Consider the following 24,432-nt stretch of genomic DNA (forward strand, 5'->3'; position numbering starts at 1 on the left):
GGAAACATACCATCTTCTCATGAAACTACTTGCAAACAGTCCTGCATCTAAGCAGAGTATCCCAGACTGCGCATCTGAGCAGAGTAGCTCAGACTCCGCACACACCAGGGAGGCTGGGATTGGGGATTCAGAAAGACCAGGGAACAGCTGAAAAACTCCATCTCTAACAATGTCCCAGTTGTGTCGGGGTCCCACCACTGGGACTGGCAAGCAGGGCAGGGAGACCAGTAAGAGACCCCAGGGATCCACCTGTCTCTGCTTTCCCCTGCTGAGATTATAAATCATACCACCATACCTGCTTTGCTTTATTGTGTTCTAGAGTCTTGACCATGAGTTCGCATGCTTATAAGTGAAGCATTTTACCAACTGTGCCATCTCCTCCGTACTTTGATCTCACACAAATACATTGTATCTCTGCTGACACCTCTGTTCTAAGCCATAGCACCAATTTCCCATGATGCACTGATTTCTGGGGTTTTTTGCATCTACTTTGCTTAGGCCACCTTGTCTGTTTGATGGGTAACCCACGAATACTTGCCAGCTTATTTTTAAGGCCACACCTTCAGAAGTGAGAGAAAACTTTTGGTATCTGCCACTACTCTCAAACACTGTGCTGTACAGAGCAAGACCAATCAGTCCCTGCCCTCTTGGACCAGTGCATGGATGACTTCATGGTCTTGCTTATTGTGGCCATGTTTGGTGTTTATTTGGAGTTTTGGAGGTTTTTTTTTGGCAGAGTTTCATGCAACCCAGCCTGGCCTTAAACTTAGTATGTTGCTTAGGATGACTTTGAACTTCTGATCATCCAGAGTGCTAGAATTATGCCGTGCCTGCTTATGAGATGCTGGGTATTCAACTCCGGGCTTCATGCCTACAAGATAAGCAGTCTACCCCTGAGCCACATTTCCAATCCTGCTATGCATTTAGTTTTAGCCATGTTGAGGAATATGCATCCGAAGGCCCACAGCAATGCCTGCCAACTAGTATGTGTCGATGTAGTCAGAGTGATCACTGTGCTGGCTGAGTAGTGGCTCCGTGCTCATCCTGGAGATGAGCAGCTATCTTTGATTCAATCTTCTCTCGGCCTTCTCCCTAAACATGGTGACGAGTCACACACATATATTCCCATTTTCAAATTAGAGAGTGAGGTGCAGAAACGTTCCATGAAGGGAGCCAGGTGACAGAGCTGCCAAGGGACTCCAACCTGGGTGCACGGCAGCCAGTGAGAGCTGCAACACAGCGCCTTGGTTTAATATCAAAAAGAAATTGCTAACTGTGATTCAACGCTCACTTCGCATAATGCGTTTCTGTGACACTTCATAGTAATGAGATAATTACCATGGGTACAGTATTAGAGTATACATATTCCGATAAGTTACAGCTGCGAGAAATCAGTAATGGCCATTAATCAGCCCGTGTTCATTCTTCCCCCAGTCTCAGACTAGAAGTCAAACTGTAGACTTCCAGCAAACCCAAGACGGATGTTATCTTCGTCATTTCTGCCGTTTAGATGAAGAGCTTATGAATACAATAGACGCTCCCTAATTCAAACTAATTTGGGCAAACAGCTTCCTGAATTGAGAAAAATTGGAATTGAAGTATCGTGGTAAATATATATCGAGTGTGATATATTTTAGAAGTATCAAGTGCAATTCAAGCTGTTAGTAAATAAACACCCTTGGGGAACGACTCTAATATATGAGAAGAATTTAAAATGTGTGCATCAATTGTTTATTTAAATCTGAGTCTCTTGAGTCCTCCAGTCTTTGAGGCTCAGTTCTATCTTAAGTGGGTTAAGCATTCCCCTTATCATCTTTATTAGACCGATCCTTTTACATAGTAAGCTCTTTGTATGTGGGGAGAAATATCAGGTTGGCCCTTTGCCAAGCTACAGCTACAAGCAGTGTAGTCACAGTTTAACTTAGCTAGGTGTTACTACACAACGCCTAAAAAAATAGCAACTGATGCAGTCTTTTGTTTGCCTTATTTCTTTTGTTTTGTTGGAGTTTTTGTTCGTTGTGTTTGCTTTGAGAGAGGGTCCCATTGGGTACCTTGTATTGGCTACCTCAGCTTCCTGAATGCTTGGATTATAGGTTGTATGTAACACCCCTGGGACTTGATTTTTTTTAATTTAAGTACTAGGGATCAAATCCTGAGTCTTGTACCTGCTATATTCCACGCTGAGCCTTATCATCAGCCCTTGACATCTTATATCCTAGCCTGGTATCTAGTGACCTAAAAAGATATGTTCTGAGTCTTCAGATCCCTTAAAGCTACTGGCTGGCTTAAAACCATTAAATGGGGAGGAGCCGTGCACAGTTGTAGAACTTCACTGAGCTGTGGCAGCCAGTCAACACAGCAGTGCTGGCCATGACAGAATAGTTGTCACCCACGAGGGGAGCATTCTCAGGTCTACACTTGAGAGCAAAGCAGGAGCTTGCAGCAGGCTGCAAGGTTCCTTGACGTCTGAGTCCCACAAAGCTCTCTCATCCTCTGAACGCAGTTCTGGTCCCAACTCAGCACCTGGCACCAGATGTGCCATCAGGGGAGGAAAGAAAAATCTACTTTTAAATTAATCATGTAATTTACACACTTCGTTTACTTGCCGGAGTTTTGAAGATAATTGTAATTAAGACTCAAGTATGATTTTTCCTTCCAATATACAAAATTCAAAAAAAAAAAAAAACTTTGCAGATGAGCAATGGCTGCTTGCTTCTGAAGATCTTAGTAACGGAGTAAAAGGACTGTCTAGTTCAAGTGTGTTTTTGAATGGACCGTGCCTTGCAGGGTGGTTGTGAATATAAGCTATTGATTTGAATCCAGGGGCCAAAGAGAAACCAACAGAGCAGGAACCTCTTTGGAGATCACGTGCCACAACCCCCTCACTTTGTAATGGAGGAAGAAGAGGTCTGGCGAGGTTAAATAGTTGCTGCCGGGTCACATAATTAAGTTTGTTTAGTTGCTGGGCTATAGAGAGATCTGGAAAACACCACACGCATGGTTTTGCTCCTCAAGTTCCTGACATTTTGTGTTGTGTACACTCGGGGTATTTTTAAATACTGATAACCACGTGAATACAGACCTCATTTCCTTCAATCTGGCAGTGTGGGCAGTCGCTAGTGAAGTCTATTACACTGTCTTGCCTGGTGGCTTTATGATCAGTTCGTTTGATTTATGGTGCTAGATTGGACAAGAGATGGCAAAATATTCATTATAGTTTCTTTTAAAAAAACTCCTTTCTTTCTCATTCATACAACTTCAAAAATATCTCTAAAATCATCATCTGTTGTTACAATGTTTTAACTTCTGAAGAGAGAGTGGAACAAAAAAAAAAATCTGTCCCAAGGGAGTTTTATGAGAGCCGTAACTATGCACAAGGAGGTAGTTATAGGAGATATTATGCAAACCTGGCTGTAGCATTCTAATGGAAACTGCATAAATAATGTCTGGTTGGCTAGGGGAGAGATAAAATCCTGGCATGCTTAGCTGGGCTCTACAGCTTTACGGGACATTGCCAGCGTGCCACCGTCAGAGAAGAAAGTTGACAAACCTGACCCGTTGTGAGCCCTATGATTTATCATTCAGGATGCTGGGCTGCAGTGGGGAACCAGGTTCTTCCTCTACCTCATTTTCCCTCTGTTGTGTCCCTCTGAACTCAGGCGGTCACTGTGAAGGGACCTTTACTTACTCTCAGGAAACAAGACTATTCAGGGCCTCTTAAATCTTAGCAGGCCCACTTCTGCCTGCTCTGAGGGCTGGTCAGGAGAGAGGACATTAGAGAGTGAATGGGAAATACTCTTGAAATAATTTATTTTATTATTGTTATTATTATTAACTATTATTACTATCAGTGCATGTGTGCATGTGTATGTGCATATGTGTGTGCATGCACTAACGTGTGTGTGTGTGTGTGTGCTCGCGCGCGCACCAAGCTTACATGTGCTGGTTCGGAGGACAACTCAGGGCAGTTGGATCTTCTTGTCCTATGTGGGTTTCAGGAATCCAGCTCACATTCTCAGGCTTGGTAGCAAGCACCTTACATGATGCTCCATCTCTCCCATGCCCTTACGTTGTTTTTGTACCAGAGTAGTGAGAAAAGTATCAAAGGAATCAGAAAAGTTAAGGAATGATGGGGAAAAGACATTTGGTCTGGATAAAGTAGTAATTGTCAACTGTTTCCTTTAAGGCCAACTCTGTCTCCTGTTGATTTATAACTTGAGACTATCTCTAATCCGCTACACAAGAGTGGCATTGGATCCTGTCTGAGCTGAATCATGTCTCCCTAGATTCAGAGGCTGAAGTCCTCAGAGTCTGTGTTTGAAGACAGAGCCATTTAAATTATGGCAAGGCAGTTAAGGTGGCCCCGAAATGAATGTGACCTCCATCTTCTTAAGAATTTTGGACACACAGACGCAGAAGCTGTGGCATCACAGAGGAGAAGTCATGTGAGGACCAGGGAGGGGGGAAAGGTGAGGCTCTGTGAACCAGAGAGAGGCCTGTCGGAGACAAAGCACATTGACTCCTTGATCCTTGGTCACTATTAGGAGGCAGAGACATGCAGTGGAGGTGCCTACTACAAACTCCACTGCTGCCTACCCTCTGTTTCCCTGTTGTCTCCACACTGAAGGTCCTTGAGGTTGGACGCCTGCTCCTATTCAGGATGCTCTTCTTACCTGACAGAACTCTCACCCAGCAGGGCTCACTCGGTTGGACGAGTTTGTGCAAGACGATCCTTTGTGTGAGTTATTAAGTGCCCTGACCTGACTAAGACCCAGAGAGGACCGGGATAGGCAGGAATCAAATGATGACTCTTGTTTGCCAAGGCTGTCGTGACAAAGTATCATATATTAGGCTGGGTAAGCTCCAGAAATTTACCTTGTCGCAGGTCTAAGAGGCTGGATGCCCAATAGCAAGCTAGCAAGGTTGGTTCCTGCCAAGCCCTTGCCTTGGCCTGAGAATCTCCTAGAACTCAGTGTTGAAACTCATCCCCAGGTGGTGAGGTTTTAACAGTGGGGGCTCTGACTGGAGTTGATTAAGTCACTGAGCCCTCTTGAGTGGGACTGGCTTAGACTGAAAGGCTGAAGGGATCTAATTTAGGCCCTTTCTCGTTTGCACTTCTGACATACCAGGATACCCAGGTGATGTCATTCCATAGGAACAGGGCCTTGACAACATTCTATAGAGAACAGGGCTCACCTGACCATGACTCTTCCAGCGCCTTGATCTTGGCTGTCCGGGGATCCATGACAAATAAAATGTTCTTTATAAAGTATCCAGTCTCCGACATTTTGTTGCAGTAGCGCAACCAAGTGGACTAGTGGACTAAGGCAGCCATCTGTTCTCACAAGTTTCCCTCTGAGACCTGGAGCCTAATTCCTGCTTCTTATAAGAAGTCAGACCCACCCTAATGACCTTAGTTTATCATAAAGAGTTTCTGGTGGCTGGACTTTGACATATGGATCCATACATGGTATAGACACAGGTGTCCTGTAACATAGGCCATGAGCACTAGGCTCAGTTTGCTGTTATCCTTGTATTCCCTAGTATGGATGTAGACGACCCCCTGGTGGCTTTTCTCTAGCAGGCCCTTTGACATGCGGATTCTTTCTTAAGAGGTGTGCATGTTCCTCAGAACAAGATCATTTTGAGACTGAGTATGGGTTTCAGCGGCTGGTGTGGACTGTCTGTTATATTAGGATGTCTACACCCCAAAGTCCTATAGAGTTGAAATAATGAAGTCACTTCGAGGTTCACTGAGTGCATTATGATGCTCACCAGATACTCCCCCTGTTGGCTGCCAATCCCTGGATAAGGCAAGAAATCTAGAGCTGACACACTCAGTTGCTACCCCAAGGGATGGAAGTGCTGGATTCAGAGGGGTTTTTATGATATCTTCCCTGCTCACCTTCTGGAGCACATAGTATTGTCCTGGGGCTTTGGATTGGCCATAGAGGACTCAGGCTTTCACATCTTCAAGGCTGATAAAGGGTCCGTGCAAGCTCAGCCTTGGCCACTCCCCTTGCATAAATGAAATGCTGCCCACATAAGTCAGGGAGGTTGTAGAAAAGAGACTGTGTGCCTAAATGACTCTGACTGTTGCTATAACAACAGTGCCTCGGTCTAATTTCTTTTGAAAAATGAATTTCAGCTGGGATGAAGCCCGAGCAGCGTCTCCCACACAGGACAGCTAAGCTGGCAGGCTCCAGACTGCTGCTGCTTCTAGGTTGAATGGTGGGGTGGTGTGCCCCGCTGTCCAGCTGGTCACTTCAGCCTCCATGTTTGCCCATCTATCAGCATGTGCCTTTTATGGCATGTGCATAGAGGAATCTTACCTTCCCCGTGGGGATTCACACAGGAGAGAAAAGTCCTCCTGTCCTGCCTTGTGTCCTGCTGGTGGAAAAAGTCTAAAGACTCACTGGTTATAGAGCTTGCCGAGTAAGCCTGAAAACCCAAGTGTGGCCCCCAGTATTCATGTGAGCATCTGGGCGCTTGGCTATGTTCATTAGTAATCCAAGGTCCAGGAGGAGGAGACAGGAAGACACCGTCCCCCAAACTTCCCAGGCCAGTCTGTATAGTAGAATACTCCATGGAAGTCTTATATAAGGTAGAGAGGGTTAGAGAATAACAACCAGCGTCAGCCTCTGACCTCTGCATGCATAGGCACAGGACAGCACACAAGTTGCACATATGTGCACACATGGAAAGACATAACTATAAAGCAATCCCCTTGTTGGTAAAGAAAGCCCACGCCCTCAGCCTTCATATCTGGAGAAAAAAATACTCAATGAAATGGAGGCCTAGGAGTCAGGTGCTGTCTCGAAATAGATGGTGTTTGTTTGCTTGCTGGCAGAGATGTGTGGGCGAGGGGAGACTATGAGAATCTATGTGCCCTCATTGGGAGGTGGCTCTTGGCTGCTAGGGTTTGCTCCCTGTGTGACAGCTCACGTGGAAATGGGGCTCCTGACCTCTTCGAGGGGATGCTAGAGATTTTTTTCTATAGACCTCTTTCAATACTTTTGCATTCCTAAAGGTGATGAGTTTGTCATGGGGTTTTATTTCAAAATCATCTCCTCACATCTGGAAGCTCTGGGCTGTTTGCATCTCCTAAGCTGGTGCAAGACTCCAGAGCTGCAGAGAGGAAGAGAGGCTCTCATGAAGGGGCTAAAAACAAAAGTGAGAATTCCTCGTTGAGAAAGAGGACATTTTGAGTAAACAGTGGAATAAAAATATCCCTGGGCCCTGGAAGGGGAAGCTCTCTGAAGTGTCTCTCCTCCCACCTCGTCCTTCCCAGAAAACAAACAGAGAACCCAGGGCTTGGCCGAGGCTTGCTGTACATTGGCCGTCCTTGCTGGTAGGAATCTCCAGCTGGGAATGACACAGATCATAGCAAATCTTTTCATCTGTTCACTTCCTTCCGAGTGATTCTTTCTCCTTCTTCACCTCCCTCCTTTGTTTCTTTACAGCTATAAATAAAATCCCATTAGAAATTTCAGAAAATAACACAGGGTCATGTCTACAGCTGCGTTTGAAAAGAAAATGTATACATGACTCCTCCTAAGAACTACTGGGAAAAGACCCCTGAGGATACTGTTTCTTGCGGTTTAAAAAGGAAACACAATGTGTGTGTGTGTGTGTGTGTGTGTGTGTGTGCAGGAAAGATGAGCCCTTTGGGGTTCTGACTGCGATTTTGACAGCACCTGCTCATCCCTGTGGAGCTTTGCCTAGGAAAGAAAGCTATTGCGTGCAGGGAAGTCGCTGGATGCATGTAGTCTCTGCCTCCTCCTCCTGCCACTGCTGCTGCCAGGGCTGCAGCCATCAGCTCCTCACACACGTGACAGACTTGGGACACAGCATCTTTCCTGTAGAAAAGCTCTGGGCATTTCTGTGAAGCAGGCAGATGTGACTCGGGCATGGATGGGTCCACCTTGGACCCTTATGACAGGTTCTAAAACTCAGAATTTATCAGCAAGCTTTGTTGAAGTTTGGTGAGGCAGTCAGGAGAACACGCTTTGAGAGGAATCTGAGTTACCTGTCCTTACTGAAGCAATCCTCAGCCATCACAGATTATTATGCGATTGTTATTATTGTTATTATTATTATTATTATTAGTCAGGTTGGCAAATGAGAAACACTAGCAAATATGGTGATATACCCTGTAATCCAATTACTTGGGAGCCTGAGGTCAGAGGATCAACGGCTCTACGGCAGGGTACATAGCTAGTTGGGAGCCAGCCTGGGCTACATGAGATTCAACCTCAAAAACGTAAAAAATAAAAAACAGACTAGATGTAGGGTTACACATCTTTAATTTCATGCATCAGGACTCGGAGACAGGTGGCTCTGTGAGTTTGAGGCCAGGCTGGTCTGCATGTTGAGTTCTAGGCCAGCCAAGGCTCCATAGTAAGACCCTACCTGTTGGTAGTCAGCCCTGGTGACTATCAGGACCATCGTCTTGGTCTTAATGAGTGGTTCATTGTTTCATCAGTGCTCATGAAAACTCCTTAAATTTCACACAAAAAGAGGACCCAGGGCTCCTGGGACCTGCGGTGAAATGTAATTTATTCATTCAATTTTGAAAAAGCCAAGAGCCTGTGTGGACATTATGTCCTTGGGAACTTGGAGATTTGGGATCTTGGGACATAGCATTTCTGAATGTCAAGGGCCTTGTCTGTCATGCCCCTAATGGATTGGGATCCATTCTTGTGGAGTTGTGGTGCATTCGATTGGTACTTACTACAGGTTTAATCATAACTAAAAGATAAAATCAGACCCTGAAATTCAGTCATTCATATTTTTTTTAGAAAAGTCAAAGATATATTAAGGGCCCCACAGCTGGATCTTGGTGTCTGTGTTCCAGAATTGGGTAAGAGGACACAGCACCCTCATATGTTGTAGATTGTGCTGCCCCTGGGCTGAGGTTCCATCCCCAAGGCTTCCCGTGGGGTTCCTTGATGCCCCTGAATAGCAGAAGTGAGGGAGGTTCCATTTTTTCCTGAAGCACTTCACAATGAAGATTTCTCAATTTTCTGAGCAGGCATCTCTTCCAGAAACCCAGAATTTCCAACCAAACAGATCCAGAGAACCAGCCATCCTCTGGATTCCTCCCATGCAGGGTTTTACTCTGGTTTGTGTGCACAGCATATCATTATATTGTGAGAAGTGTTGTATGCTTCCCTGTGTTAATGGTTTTTTTTTTCTCTCTCTCTCTAAATGCTGAGAATGTGTGTGATTGGCCAGGGCCGCACAGGTTGGCGTACAATTTTCCTTTTCCTTTCTGTGTTATTCTGCCTCTTGGGGAGATCTCTTTCAAGCAAATGCACTCAACCTTTGTCAGCTCATCTGTGAATGTGTTTGTTTTCTGGGATGGTCCACGTTCTTGGAAATGGGTTGACCCTAAAGCCACTGGCACAGAGCCTGCACAGATACACAATGTCCTTCCCCCATCTGTTGGTAGTGTGGTGTGGGGAAGGGTAACAGATATTACTGTACTCAGAGGAACCAAAACTGTTTATATATGTTATTTATATATTAATTATTAATATATTAATATACCCTTTGTGGAAACGATTATGGAAATTCGTCAATCTTGCATTCAATTCATGATCCCCTGAGGTCAGGAAAACCCCATTCTAGAGTACAGTTCCCTGGTTCTAGTTATGAGATGCCCCAGAGCAAGTAGGAAATATCCTGTGTGATTTGAATATGCATCTTTAAAAATCTAATCACAGACTTCAAAATATCAGAATCCGGCAATAATTGCAGTCTGGATCCCAGTGTCTAAATGCAGGAGATCCTAATCTAGCTAACTCAGGGGAACCCGAGGAATTCAGTAAATGTTTCTTGCTATCCGTGTCCCAATCGTCACCCTGTGTCCCAGTCTGGCCTCTGTCTGATGCTGCTAAGTCAGGGATCCTGGAGGCCCCATCAGGACATCTGCCATGTTAACAGCTTCAAGGGAACTAGATCCACTGAAGGGGAGAGGGTAACCCACTAAAGAAAATAAAATTCTTTTAATATGATCAAGTGTACATTAGAAGTATATATGGAAATGCCACCATGAAGTCCCTCTAAACAATTAATATGTACTGACAAAAGTTGAATTAAAAATAATTTATTGCATAGCAGCACTTGAAAACAGAAAAATCAAATTCCTACAAGTCTTAAAGGCTTTGTAAGAGGACTTGCATTTGTGGAGCGTTCTGGAAGTGTTTTGTACTCTGTTGTAGCCTCACACTGAGAATATCTAACACATGTGCATGCTAGGTCACTTCATCAACTACAGAATAAGCAAGCCAGGTTCAGTCATGTGCCCCTCATCTTATTACTACTCATACCATGGAAAGAGAATGACAGCGTGGTGATTGGCTCTAGAGAAGCATCTTCAAGTTTGCTCAGAGCAGACCAAAGTGACCACATGTTCTCCTGAAGGCCAATAGCATCTGCCATAGAGATTAGAACCCATCTTCAAATCTTCGAGAAGGAAGCATGTGTCTAGGAGTTGGGGAAGGAAACTCAGGCACACTTGTGATAGGTGAACAGCTATGACAAGAAGACAGAAGCCATGTGAAGCCTCTTGAGGATATTTAAAGTCCATCTACAAAAGGTTCAGTCTCTGGGGTCCAAGTGTGTGTGAAAATATGTCCTTGTGGGGCTGCAGAGATGGTTCAGCCATTAAGAGCCTTGGCTGCTCTCCAGTTCCAGATATCTGACACCCTCTTCTGGCCTCCACAGACACAATGCATACACATGGTGCACAGCCATCCTTTCAGCAAAAGTGCACATTCATGTAACATAAAATAAAGAAGATATGTCCTTGGTGATATCCCTTCAAGACTGAAAATGTCACCTAACCAAGGTCAGGAGTCACGGGAAGGGACTGTCAGAATGACCACAGAAGGTGGCATCCAAGTGTAACTGTGAAGGACAGATGATGGCCCTGTGGAGGAGTTGGAGAAGAGTGTCACATATGCAAGAGGATCAGAGAGAAAACAATCACACAATTTGTGCTGGAGCTACAGATAACTGGACAAAATGCTGAGCCACATCAAAACCTTGAATCCGTGCAGGACTGCATATCCAGTGGGGTCCCCTCTGCCACCTTAGTATACTCTGATGTTTCAGCAACAAAGTCAGCTAACAGTACCTATCTCAGAATCCTTTATACTTATGTGTATCCTGTGTTCATATACACATAAGTATATAACTGAATGGAGTTGCTTGGTGTTGGGGGTGGGGTAAGTAGGAGAAAAGGATCTGTGGTGGGAATAGAATTAAGTCGGGGGCAGGGCAGCTGTGTGTCCCTGATTTAAATGATGCTGGAGGCTGCAGACAGTTCCAGGAGAGCCCGGAATGAAGAAAGGACATGATCAGATTCACACTGGAAGAAAGCTGGAGCCCCAAGAAAGCACTTGTCGCAAAGCTCCTTTTGAGAATGTCTCAGCAGAGGCAGCAACCTGTACGTGATGGGTATAAGATCCATGAATAAGAACAATCACTCCCGAGACATAACTGCATGGAGAGGAAGCAAGGATTCCTGAAGACATAGCAAGAGTACTGTGCACCCACCTTTTGAATTAGTTATTGATGAAGACAGGGTGATAGCCCAGTCCTGGGTGAGGGTGTGAAGCCAGCTATAGAATCAGAGTTGAGTTTGAATTTGACTTTGGGTTTAGCCACTTCTCTGATGTGAGCCTCAGACATGGTTCGGCCTCATGGTGTCTCAAGTCCTGTCAAATGGGTCTAGTTAAGTCTCTCTTCTAAAACAGTCTTTAGGAGCAGAGGGCAGGGCAGATAGCAGTTCGTTCCCAGGTCTTCCCCCAGAGAGCCGATTTTGCTTTTCTATTTTGTCTCAAACAGATCTTACTATGTAGCCCAGATTAGCCTGAAATTCTTCATCCTCTCTGTGTTGGGAATACAGGCTTACACGACACCTAGCTAAAGTCTTTATTGTTATGGGTGGGGCTGCCATCTATATTCCTGAGGTCAACGATCCTGGATAATGTGTTATGAAGTCAGGGTACATCAATTTAAGTTTCTTGGTACGTACAGGAACTGCCTTAATCTAAAGAGGAAAAGATCTTGACAAAATGGCCATCATCTTGTCTCAGGAGACGCATGGGACTCTGCTAAGAATGGGCTTCACTGTGCCAGTAGAGGCCTGGTAACCTCAGACATCCTTTTTCTTGTAACAGGTGCCACCTCCCTGTTCTACCCCAACACTGTCTCTTTCCCAATATAGAGCAGTCAGCCCCATTGGCACAAAGGGCTGCTGTAAGGATAGCCATTATCTTTTGTGATCATATAGCATATGTTTTGTAACTTGAAAGGCATGGCTATTCATTCAGAAATTATTTTATTAAACCAAGTTATATAAGGCCAGTTTCATACACATATATAACATATTCTAAGCATATCCTTCACTCTGCTCTTCAGTACCCCTCTCCCACTTGTCCCCTTAGCCGCTTGCTTCTATCTTCATGTTATCTGCACAAATGTGCCTTTCTGTTTCTGGGGAAACATGCAATATTTGCCATTCTGAGACTGAGTTTATTCATTTAACATGATAATCTCTAGTGGCATTTGTTTTCCTTCAATTTTTTTTATTCATTCTTCTTTATGGCTGAAGAAATACATACTGTGTATGTGTCTCTGTGTGTGCACACCAGTGTGCACTGTAGCTTATGTACACGTGTGTGTGTTACATACGTGTGGAGGTCAGAGGACCATCTTTGAATGTCTTCTCTCTCCTTCTGCTGTGTAGGTCCTAGGAATCAAACTCAAGCTGGCAGGCTCATAAACAGATTTTTGACCCACTGAGCTATCTCACCAGCCCTATATCACAGTTTTTAAAACTCTGTTTCTTTGTTGAAGGATATTTTCCATATCTTCAGTGTTGTGGATAACCTGCAATAAGCGATGATGTGTGGGTATCTTCTATTCTTCCTGTTGTGGGTCGGGGGGACGCCATAGACTTCTGGGCGTCCATTTCATTCCTTCCAACCTCTGGTTTTCTCACTCTTACTTTCTCCAGCTCACATATATCTTGTAATTTTACATAAACACAAGCCATCAAGCCACAGTGCAGAGCGCAGGCCATCTCTAGAGCATTCTGGAAAGGGAACTGTTGTCTCCAGAGTACTTGACACCTGATGGCAACCCATATTGTCACAGGCATTAGCTGAATGGCACACTTCAGCTCCTGGCAGCTCAGCTTCCCTTAATGGGCGACAGCATCTCTGTGTAACCGTGGTGACACAGAAACAAGCGAGTTAAGCCTCAGAGAAGTTTCTGTGCTTGTTTCACCAGGGCACGATGTACTGAGAGGCTTTCTGCTCCCAGAGGCAAGAGGGCCAGAGTCTTGTTGAGAGAGGCTATTTGGGCTGTGATTGACCTGAGTCCCTGAGAGTGGGGACTCCCAAGACAATTGCTCCCCTGCAACCAATGAGGTTCCTACTCACTGAAAGAGCTGCTTGTCAGCCCCTCCAACACACACGGGCGCTGCACCATGCCTCCCTCCCACATCCCCTTCTCCCGAGAGAGACATGAAGAGAGAATTAGATTTTCAGACCACCTTCCCATAAAACAACACACGATGAGAGAGAGAGAGAGAGAGAGAGAGAGAGAGAGAGAGAGAGGAATGAAGATTGTTCTATCTTGAACGTAACAACACAAGACATTAAAACCACAGCATAGCATCTTCAGGGCTGACACTCTTATACTCCCAGATGCTGAGGCATGAAATATATACACACCAGGATTTGGTTAAAAGGGGGCCAGCAGCGGGGACTGTGAGGCCCTTGGGGAAACGCATCCACTCTGCGGCAGCTCCATTCAGGCGGCATGCTGGAGATGTATGTGGTTTGAACCTGAACCACGCACCTTCCCCTGTTCTACAATTTGGGGCACGGATGCATTAGCGCTTAGACTTGGGATTGACTTGCAAATTTGATTTTTGTTGTTCATATTAAGAAAGCTACTCCAGATGCTTGGGAATCATTAAGGTCTGGCCGGCTAGGGAACGGAAATATTGTCATTCGACCTATCTGAGCCTTGAAGATTCAGGATGCATTCTGTCCCCATGGCAGTCGTGACTGAATTTTAAAGATAATAGAGCTAAGGCTTAGTGCGTGCTGGCTGGGTCCCACGTGCAAAATTACGTGTTTGCACATGATCTCCTATGGACTCCCGTCACAGTTGCTCGGTGAGCTAAGTGTTACTCACCCGTTTGGGAGCCAATGAAACCAAACTTGGGACAATTTATAGAAATTTCTCCAAAGCCATTCTTTGATTGTGAGCTGGGAATGGTTGGGGGCTCAGAAGCAAGCAGAACAAAAAACCTGCCCCCTTTCAGTGTGGCCTTTCTGGCACGACAGCATCCGTTACTAAATACCATTCCACATTTTAGGGCATGGTAGGAGGATCTTGGAGTTGAGCAGTCATTCCTTTTTTTTTTTTTTTTTTTTTTTTTTTTTTTTTTTTTTTTTTTTTTTTTTTTTTTGGTTTTTCGAGACAGGGTTTCTCTGTGTAGCCCGGGCTGTCCTGGAACTCACTTTGTAGACCAGGCTGGCCTCGAACTCAGAAATCCGCCTGCCTCTGCCTCCCGAGTGCTGGGATTAAAGGCGTGCGCCACCACGCCCGGCTCTCATTTTCTTACCATCACTTCAGAAGGTGCCTGGCCTCGTTTCTGTTAGGTCACTAAGCACTGATACTTGAATTCCCCACGTGTTTGGAACCACATACATTCAAACAACTGTCATGCCAAAGATCAGAATCTCGGTTTCCTGATTTGTTCCATAAATGACGTCACTCTCTAGCAGTGTTCCCCCTAACGTGATGAGTTGATGTGATGGTTGGTTTTTGTTTTTGTTTTTCTCCTTTGAAGTGAGTTCTGGTGTGTCTTAGGGTTTTACTGCTGTGAACAGACACCATGACCAAGGAAACTCTTATAAGGACAACATTTCATTGGGGCTGGCTTACATGTTCAGAGGTTGAGTCCATTATCATCAAGGTGGGGGGAGGGGGCATGACAGCATCCAGGCAGGCATGGTGCAGGAGGAGCTGAGAGTTCTACATCTTCATCTGGAGGCTGCTAGCAGAACACTGGCTTCCAGGCAGCTAGGGTGAAGGTCTTAAAGCCCATGTGAACAGTGACACACCTACTTCAACAAAGCCACACCTCCAAATAGTGCCACTCCCTGGGCCAAGCATATTCAAACCATGACAAGGTGTGTCCCAGTTAGATCCCTGCTCTCAGCTGTTCAAGAGCTTCGACTGGGTGAACAAGACTGGCGCTAGTGTGTAATTGAAACTGGAAGGTTTAAGGAAATGATTAGATAGGAGTTTGGCTAACTGAAACCTTCGACTCTGTTTACTTTTTAAGAACCTAATTCTCAGCCGGACCGTGGTGGCGCACGCCTTTAATCCCAGCACTTGGGAGGCAGAGGCAGGCAGATTTCTGAGTTTGAGGCCAGCCTGGTCTAGAGTGAGTTCCAGAGTGAGTTCCAGGACAGTCAGAGCTATATAGAGAAACCCTGTGTCAAAAAACAAAAAAGAAAAACAGAACAAAACAAAACAAAAAAACAAAAATCAACCTAATTCTCGGCTTCCAAGAGAGCACACATTCCTTAACGCTCACATCACCTTTAGATCAGCGTTACAATCCGAGGCGCTCCTCTAGAACCCTGCCAACTCTACCAAGTGCAGTTCAGAGGGAGTCCAACACATCTCACCCCTAAGGTCATCTCTGCCAAGAGCATGAGGTACCCGGATGGAAGAACTTTTCCGGGCTCCACCCTGTACCACTTAGGCCCTCTACTGTCTCCTGTTCTCGTGCAGCTGAGTGGGAACCTAACCAAGGCAAAGCCTTGGTCCATTTGGCATGCATCTCCCCAGCTCCTCCTCTGTGGACACTCATGGACCACAGCCACCTGTCAAGAAGAACGGTGTGAAAGAGATGAACTGGGTATAAAAGGAATAAACTCATAGAGTTAGCAAGAACTTGAGTCCATAAAACACTGCTTGGTGCAAGAGAACGTCCCATGAGTTAGCAGGAATGAAGACTCTCGTTTGGAAATTCCTCCTGGCCACCAACCTGATTTCTACTCTTCTTCAAACTCACTTGTAGCATTTCTGAATTAGACTCCTTTTGCAGCTTCTTATTAACTGTTGCTAAGATCCTGCCCTGCAGGACCCAGGAAACAAGGCAGCCACAGTTCCTAAGTTCTCGGCACAAAGTCTGACAATGTCTACAATGGGGGTATATAGACAGTTTGATAAACCTTATTCTAATTAATCCAATTGAGTGTGGGTGGGCTGGGGTGAGGAAGGGAGGGGTACCCAGCTTCCTACAGTATGAGGAGTCTGAAATCTTATATGAACCGTGAGCAACCGTTGACCAGGAAAGGGAGGGAGAGAGGGCGTGTTAACCAGGGAAGGGGGCGGAAAGAGGAAGTATTAACTAGGGAAGGAGAGGAGGGTTTGGTTTTTTTCCAAGCAAAGAAAAAATACTTTGCCTAGAGGCAGAAGGAAGCCTGACACAGAGAACTTAAAGAGGTGGAGGAAGTGTGGGTTGCAGCCTGGTGGGCAGTGCTGGCCTAGCATAAGCAAGGCCTCATGGGATTGTTCCCAACTTCATATTTTCTCTCTCTCTCTCTCTCTCTCTCTCTCTCTCTCTCTCTCTCTCTCTCTCTCTCTCTGTGTGTGTGTCTGTGTGTGTGTGTGTGTGTACATACATACATATACATATATATGTATATGTATACACACACACATATATACATATACACATGAATGAATGACTTTAAGGAGAATTGATGGAAGACACACACTGGATGAGCGTGGGAAGGATGTGGAAGGACATGACAGGAAGGTCCAAAGATGGCAGTTGAGATTGTAAACTGATTGCTTGGGTTTATAAACAGCAACCACACAGCAATGTGTCTTTTGAAGAAGGTGGCAGCCTACTGGATAGATATGAGAGTTAAACTATGGGTAGAAGAACAGATGAGGGAAGGAGGAGTGGGTGGGTCACCCAGAGAAGACCCCAGTCAGGGTCAGTGACTGTGAGTGAGCACGAGATGAGTGTATCTCTCTGTACGATGCTCACACTTCTGACCTGGATAACTGGGCAGATACTGAGATGGGGAACAGGTGAGGATGGAATTAAGATTTAGATGTTCCTGAACTATCTAAGTAAGCTGGAGTTGGTGGGACTAAAGCAGAGATATTGCTGGCTAAACAGTTTGTGACCATCAACCTCGGGAAGATGGCTGAGGCTCTTGTAGTAGAGGAAATTGCATAAATGAACAGAAAGTGGGGAAAGTTAAGGGGAACCAGGGGAGAATTCCATCATTCACAACAGTGGAAAAGAGAAAACCAAGTGTGGCATCATGGGACACGGTGGAAACACACCAAGCAGCAGATGGAGCCAAAAATAACATAAACCAAGACACACGCGGATGCACTATGCCATGCTTCACTGCTCTGATCACTATGGCAAGACAATGGAACACAGATAAACGAATAGTGAGAGTCTGCTGCATCTGTAAAATGGATTCAGTATTCAGCTCTAAAGAAAAAGAAAATCACAGAATTAGCAGAAAGAAATGGATTTAGAAAAGTATCATATTAAGGGAGGTTACCCACTCTCAGAAAAGAATCTCATGTTTTTCTTCACACGGGAATCTATTCTGTAATGTATACATGTGTATCTGTAAACAAAAGTCTATGTGGGTATGGCATAAATGAGGAAAGAACAGGAACCGCTATTGTTTGTTGATGAGAAGTGATGTAAATCGAGCAAAGCCAAAGTCCTGAAAGGATGCAACACTACCTGCTTCCTGGTTTTGACACTTCTAACTTCTCTGTTTCCTGCCGTGAAGTGCACAGCAGTGTCACTCAGAAAACCCAAAGCCAAGTGGCACAGCTTCAGGATGGCTACTCTGCATAGTTCACTGAGCGCTATAGACTTTGGGTCTTGGAAAAGGCCATGGTAATCTCTCTACATGGTCTCTTCCTTTCCTTTCCTTTCCTTTCCTTTCCTTTCCTTTCCTTTCCTTTCCTTTCCTTTCCTTTCCTTTCCTTTCCTTTCCTTTCCTTTCCCAATTTGCAAGTTTATTGCAATAAAATGACCTTTTTTTTTTAAAAGACATCTTTAGTGTTCTTTAAAATATTGCCAATTTAATCCCTTGTTGATTTCAATTATGGTGTGGTGAGAACTGAGGATAAATATCTTTTTCAAGTGCGATGTCTCTCGTTTGGAAAAAAAATGCTCCCAGGTGACCCTGGCTGTGACCTTGTTCCTGCACGTCTCTGGGCTCTCTGAACTCTGCTTTTAGATGTAGGCTCTCCTCACAGAATTCTAACCATGGTGATGCCTGATTTTGAAACTAGAAGCACCCTTTCTTTTTTGTGTGTTCTAAAGCATTTAAAATGTAGTTCGTGGACTAAGGAGATGATTCAGTCAGTAGTGTCTGAGTTCTATTCCAAAAGTCTACAGAGGACAACAAAATATCCAGGCACATACCCACTTGTAATCCCAGCACTACAGAGTTAAATGGGTCCCTTGGTTCTCAGTGGCCAGCTTCACCTCCTGGGTGTGCTCTAGGCCAGTGAGACACCCTGTCTCAAAGCAAGGTGGATAGTGCCCACAGTTGTCCCCCATATACACGTACACACAGGTGCACATGTATCAACACAAACTTGGAAACACATGTTACAACGGTCAGTGTGCGATTAAATTATCTTCTCTCCCATTTCTTTTCCAGCTGCAAGAGACCGTGAAGAGGAAGTTGGAAGGGGCCCGATCGCCACTAAATGGGGACCAGCAGAATGGCACTTGCGACGGGAGCTTCTCGCCTACAAGCAAGCGCATCCGAAAGGATCTTGGCACGGGGCTGGAAGCCATCAACAACTTGCCCAACAACATGCCCCTGACGTCAGCGACTCCCCTTCACCAACTTGACCTCAAACCTTCTTTGCCCTTGCAGAATAGCGCTGCTCACACCCCTGGGCTTCTGGAAGATCTGAGTAAGAACGGCAGGCTCCCTGTCAATGGCTGTGGGGATCTGGAGGATAGCTTTGCTATCTTACAGAACAAGGACCTCAAACAGGAGCCTCTTGACGACCCTGCCTGCATAGACACATCGGAGACGTCCCTTTCTAATCAGAACAAGCTGTTCTCTGACATTAACCTGAATGACCAAGAGTGGCAAGAACTAATAGACGAACTGGCCAACACGGTCCCGGAAGACGACATCCAGGACCTGTTCAATGAAGACTTTGAAGAGAAGAAGGAACAGGAGTTCTCACAGACAACCATGGAAACGCCACTCTCCCAGGAGAGCGTGAGTGTGAAGAGCGATGCCTCTCACTCTCCTTTTGCACACGTCTCTCTGGGATCGCCTCAGGCCAGACCCTCATCTTCTGGTCCTCCCTTTTCCACTGTCTCCACAGGCACTAACTTACCATCCGTGGCCAACACTCCCGTGGCTCCAAACCCTGCCAGCTCGCCAGCTAACTGTGCTGTCCAGTCCCCCCAGACTCCAACCCAAGCCCACACCCCAGGTCAAGCCCCACCTCGGCCTGGCAATGGCTATCTCCTTAATCCAGTCTCTGTGGCAGTATCTGGTTCAGGGTCAGGCTCTGTGGCAGGGCCCAGCTCTGACATGTCCCCAGCAGAGCAGCTCAAACAGATGGCTGCCCAGCAACAACAGAGGGCAAAACTCATGCAGCAGAAGCAACAGCAGCAGCAGCAGCAACAGCAGCAGCAGCAGCAACAACAACAGCAACAGCAGCACTCAAATCAGACTTCAAGTTGGTCTCCCTTAGGGCCTCCGTCAAGTCCATATGGAACAGCTTTTGCTTCAGAAAAACCAAATAGCCCAATGATGTACCCCCAAGCCTTTAACAACCAAAACACTATAGTGCCTGCAATGGCAAACAGCCTGCAGAAGACGACCATGAACAACTACCTCCCTTCCAATCACATGAATATGATCAGTCAGCAGCCAAATAACTTGGGTACAAACTCCTTAAACAAACAGCACAATATTCTCACCTATGGCAACACTAAGCCTCTGACCCATTTTAATGCGGACTTGAGTCCGAGAATGACGCCCCCTATGGCCAACCCCAACAAAAGCCCCTTGATGCCCTACATCCAGCAGCCTCCGCAGTCGCAGCAGCCCCAGCCACAGCCTCCCCAGCAGCAGCCACCGCCTCCCCCGCAGCTGCAGGCTCCCAGGGCGCACCTGAGTGAGGAGCAGAAACGCATGCTTCTCATTAAGCAGAAAGGAGTGATGAACCCACCCATGGCCTATGCTGCGCTTCCTGCCCACGGTCAGGTGAGTGAGAAGTGGGGCATGCTGGGAGCCGTTCTCCCCTGCATACCCGGCTGTCCCGAGTGTACGATGGGCACCAGGGTTGGCCCAGAGTGGAGCCTGATAACCACCAGAAATCCTCCCTTGTATATCTTGCTACGGTTTCTTGTAAGAGTGGCCCAATAAACCTATCCTGAGCATGAATGCCTAAGCATCCAACATCCTATTCCTGTCTACAGCCAAGGAATTTTTAAATTATGTCAAATTCTCTTTGTGAGAAAGGCAGGCTGCAGAAGGTACGTGACCCAATATGGCACACCTCTGCAGTTTTTCCTCTGGTTTATCAGCTGGGGGTTGATAAGAGGGCAGAGTGCCTAGACCCACCAACCACCATTTTATACCATTTAGCCATTCGAATACAGCTGTCTTATCAGGTTATCAATGATGGAAAATATGACCCTTGGTTTCTATAAATCAGAGAGTTTCCCATAGTTTTGGAATGGAGAATGGGTCTTTATAAGGCCATTCTGTATTTAAACATTTGGCATTTAGATATCTCTTTCACATGACCTCGAAATATGGGGATTACGTGGCATTCGCCGGATTTTAGGAAGCGTTGCTCACAAATGTGCCCATGTAGCCTTACAAGGAGGTCTTATCTCTGGCAATCTTTCTGGGCAGTTTGGAGGATGGTCAAACAATGGGCAGTTGTCAGTTGGAAGTAAATATGTGGCTTTGCCTAGGCTGGCCAATGGGGGATAATACCCAGGGATACTTGAGACAGACAGAGAGAGAGAGAGAGAGAGAGAGAGAGAGAGAGAGAGAGAGAGAGAGAGAGCGCACAAGCTTACAGTGTCTCCCTCCAATGCAGATGAATTCACGGGTATGTGTTGGTCTCTTTACTTTTTGTTGCTATTCTGTATGCTGCCCTTGTGGAATCCAGTGTCCACAAACAGATGCATCAGGAGAAGTGATAGGTAGATCTTCCGTCACCCGGTAACTAAGCAACTTTGCATCTTGCGACTCCCACAGTGCCCCCACTCCACTCTCACCCCACCCTCATTCCCTACCCCAACCCCAGGCTGCCTGGAAGCCACAGGGCCAGGAGGCGGTGCTGACCTGCTCAGACAGGTCTGAGCTCTGTGCATTTATCCTTGCCCTTCCCAGTTGTCCAACCCCCAACCCCCACAGTGCTCTCTTGTCTCCACGTGCCAGCGAGATTTAAAGAAGCATGGCTTGCTTTTACATCACCTGTGATCGGGAGTTAGTATGAAACATATTTAGAATGTGGACTTTGATAATTTATAGTAACTTCATTAATATATATATATATATATATTAATGATATATATATGTACACACACACATATATATCAATGGAAACACAACCTTTTGCACACTTTAGCACTAAGTTCAGAAGCAAGCAAAATTAGAGGCGACGATACACAAGGTTCGCTTGTGGGGTTCCAGATGCGTCACGAGGCTTTTGGGATTGCATGCTGTCAAATGATCCGTTGCTAATCTTAATACAAATTATGCTCCTACTCAGGCTGTCTTTATGCCAGTATTTCTTCTGAGCCAGACCCAAGATGATTAATTCCAACTCATAGGTTCTGCAGACATGGGCTGTGATGGTACACTCATCGCCCCCTCCCACACACACACACACACACACACACACACACACACACACACACACGTGTCCTCCTCCCTCTCATTAACCTCTTTCCAATTATGCTAACTAGAAACAAAGTCTTTGCTGGAACATGATTTTTTTAAGGGCTCTTTTAGGGTCCTAATGTTTGCAGGACCTGAGGTCTTTAGCTACAGAGGTCATGTTTTAAAGGGATCCAGTCAGGTGAAGCAGCTCTGGACTAAATCTGCGTGCTTCGATCTTGCATCTCTGAGTTGCTTTCAGGGTGGACAGTCTTCTCTGGCAAGGGCTCATTAGAGCAGTTGCTTCTTGCTTAGCACAGAGCACAGGCAGGCAGCAAGCAGCGTGCTTTTCTGATGAAGCAGTAACTGCCTACCATTTGAAACAAGGTTCCAGATACTTACATAAGCATGAGAGTGCCTCTCTACAAATACACCATTTCGTACTTTTATCTGCTTGTGACCCAGCATTTCCGTAGCACTGCATGTAGTCACGTGTGCTGTGTGCAGGCACAGGGCATACACTCGAGTGAGTTGCAGTCAAGACACCAAATGTCAGTCCAGGCTGTTTTCTGCCTTGCCAGTCAGAGTGCTGTTTCCCATTGCCAGGCCAAAAGGCCACGATCAGTGCTTAGTTTTAATAAGTGATGTGAGCAATGAAAACAGTGTAACATTGGACACGTTTATTTAAAGAAAGCTACTCAGTTATTCATATGGAACACTAGTAGGAGCTGCAGTTCCTCCCAGAAACAAATAGCAATTCACTAACTTTCTGAGTTATTTTTAAAAGGGAAAAAGGGCCAGACATGGTGGGGTATAATGATCATATTGAACAAAGATAATTATTAGTTTATTTTTCCTTTATATATGTGAGCGTCTTCCTGGCATGTGTGTCTGTTACATGAGTGCAATGCCTATGGGAGCCAGAAGAGGGCATTGGGTCCCCTGGAACCGGAGTTCAGATGGTTGTGAGCCGCCACATGGATGCTGAGACTCCAGCCTAGATCCTGATGTGGTTAAGAGCAGCCTTGCTGCTCCTCAGTGTTACTTTTGATAGTAAAGAATTGAGACCAACAGAAACATTTTGACAAGCATGTAGTATAAATGAAAGTTTGGGGTTAGAGGTGATTTCACATAGGGGAATGCCCCTGATCATTAAAATAAGTAGCTCCCCAAAACATTAATGTGTTACAGAGTGGCTTATGCTTATCAGTAATGGAGAACGTGGAAGAGCTCCCAAAACCTTAGGAATGGCGTTCTGTTCTATTCTGTTTTATCAATGTTATTTTTCTTTTCACTATTGACCCAGGATTCTATTTTCTTATAATGTACATTCATTCTGACACCAGGAAAAATATTTTTTTAAGTAAGGAAAAGTCCCTGTTTTTAAAAGTAGAAGTCTACCTTTTCTTTTTTAGAAAATCAATTTGAGTCAAATTGGCATGCAGGTGAATGGGCTGATGCCAATAGACCCTGGTCGCCGGTGTGCCTTGGTTGTGCATCCTGCTTCCATGGATAACCCCAGCCTCTCTCCCACACTCTCTCCCCTCTTCTTACTATACCTTCTCATCCCTACCATCTCTCCTGATTCTTGTAAAGAGCTAAGATTTCAACAGTGAAAATATCACTAAAATTGCTGCCATTTCTTTTTGCCCATCTTCTCCAGGACGTGTCCTTGTGTTATTTCCTGCATTATTTCTTTGATCGTGTCTCTTTCCCTGTGTCTCCCACCTTAAAAAAATAAATCTGCGTCTAGTCATTATAATTGAACGTCTTGCATCGATGTCTATTTAAAAAACATAAATATATTTCTGAGGTGAAACAGCCCGGACTTACTTTGCTCTTGTCTGTTATATTTTCCCATTTTTTTGCTGTTTCTCGAGAACAAGATCTCTACCCCCATCGAGTTTTTGCATGGCGCCCAACTCTGTGTCTAAAATGCAAGGCTTTTTAGTAAGTCACTTGATGGAAATTATTAACACAGGCCAGAGAAGTGTTTTTCTAACCGCCTCTGAGGGCACCAGAGAGCTGGGAAAGGGAGTCCAAAGAGAAGCGTTTGGTGGGCAGGGTTTATCGTGGCCTAGCAGGGTGATGAGAAGATTGCTAGGAAGATAGACCCAACCACTGCCTGACAAACAAAAACCAAGCTGCAACTATGAAGGAAGGAAACAAAGGCTGGTGGCCCCAGCTGGCCAAGCAGGGACCCAGGCTGACCCAGAGCACAAGTATAATTCCTGAACAAACAAATGTCACAGGTACCGGGAAAGTGATGTTAATGTCTTGCCGGGCGATGGCAGGACTGACTAAGCCGTCTGTTTTCTTCTGCTTGTTTCATGCACTTGTCTTCTGTATGTGGCTCTGTGCTTGCCCTAAGCAGGCATGCTTTCTGTTTAAATAGTATTTTTCCAAAATGTGTAAGCTCTGCCAGTATCAACCTGTCCCCTGCAACTCCTTGACAGGA

At 45.5% G+C, this 24,432-nt stretch overlaps 1 protein-coding gene across 1 annotated transcript in view; it reads left to right on the forward strand.

Moving 5' to 3' along the window:
- The window catches only part of Maml3 (mastermind like transcriptional coactivator 3), a 417,562-nt gene that overhangs the window by 228,250 nt on the left and 164,880 nt on the right, over positions 1-24,432 (forward strand). Inside the window, exon 2 of the mRNA XM_021158440.2 lies at positions 18,765-20,342. Within this exon, the coding sequence (XP_021014099.1) occupies positions 18,765-20,342 (1,578 nt within the window). The remainder of the gene's footprint in view (positions 1-18,764; positions 20,343-24,432) is intronic.

The sequence above is a fragment of the Mus caroli genome, unplaced genomic scaffold (assembly GCF_978045245.1).
Source record: "Mus caroli unplaced genomic scaffold, Mus_caroli_1 scaffold_3, whole genome shotgun sequence".
Taxonomy (NCBI): Eukaryota; Metazoa; Chordata; class Mammalia; order Rodentia; family Muridae; genus Mus; species Mus caroli.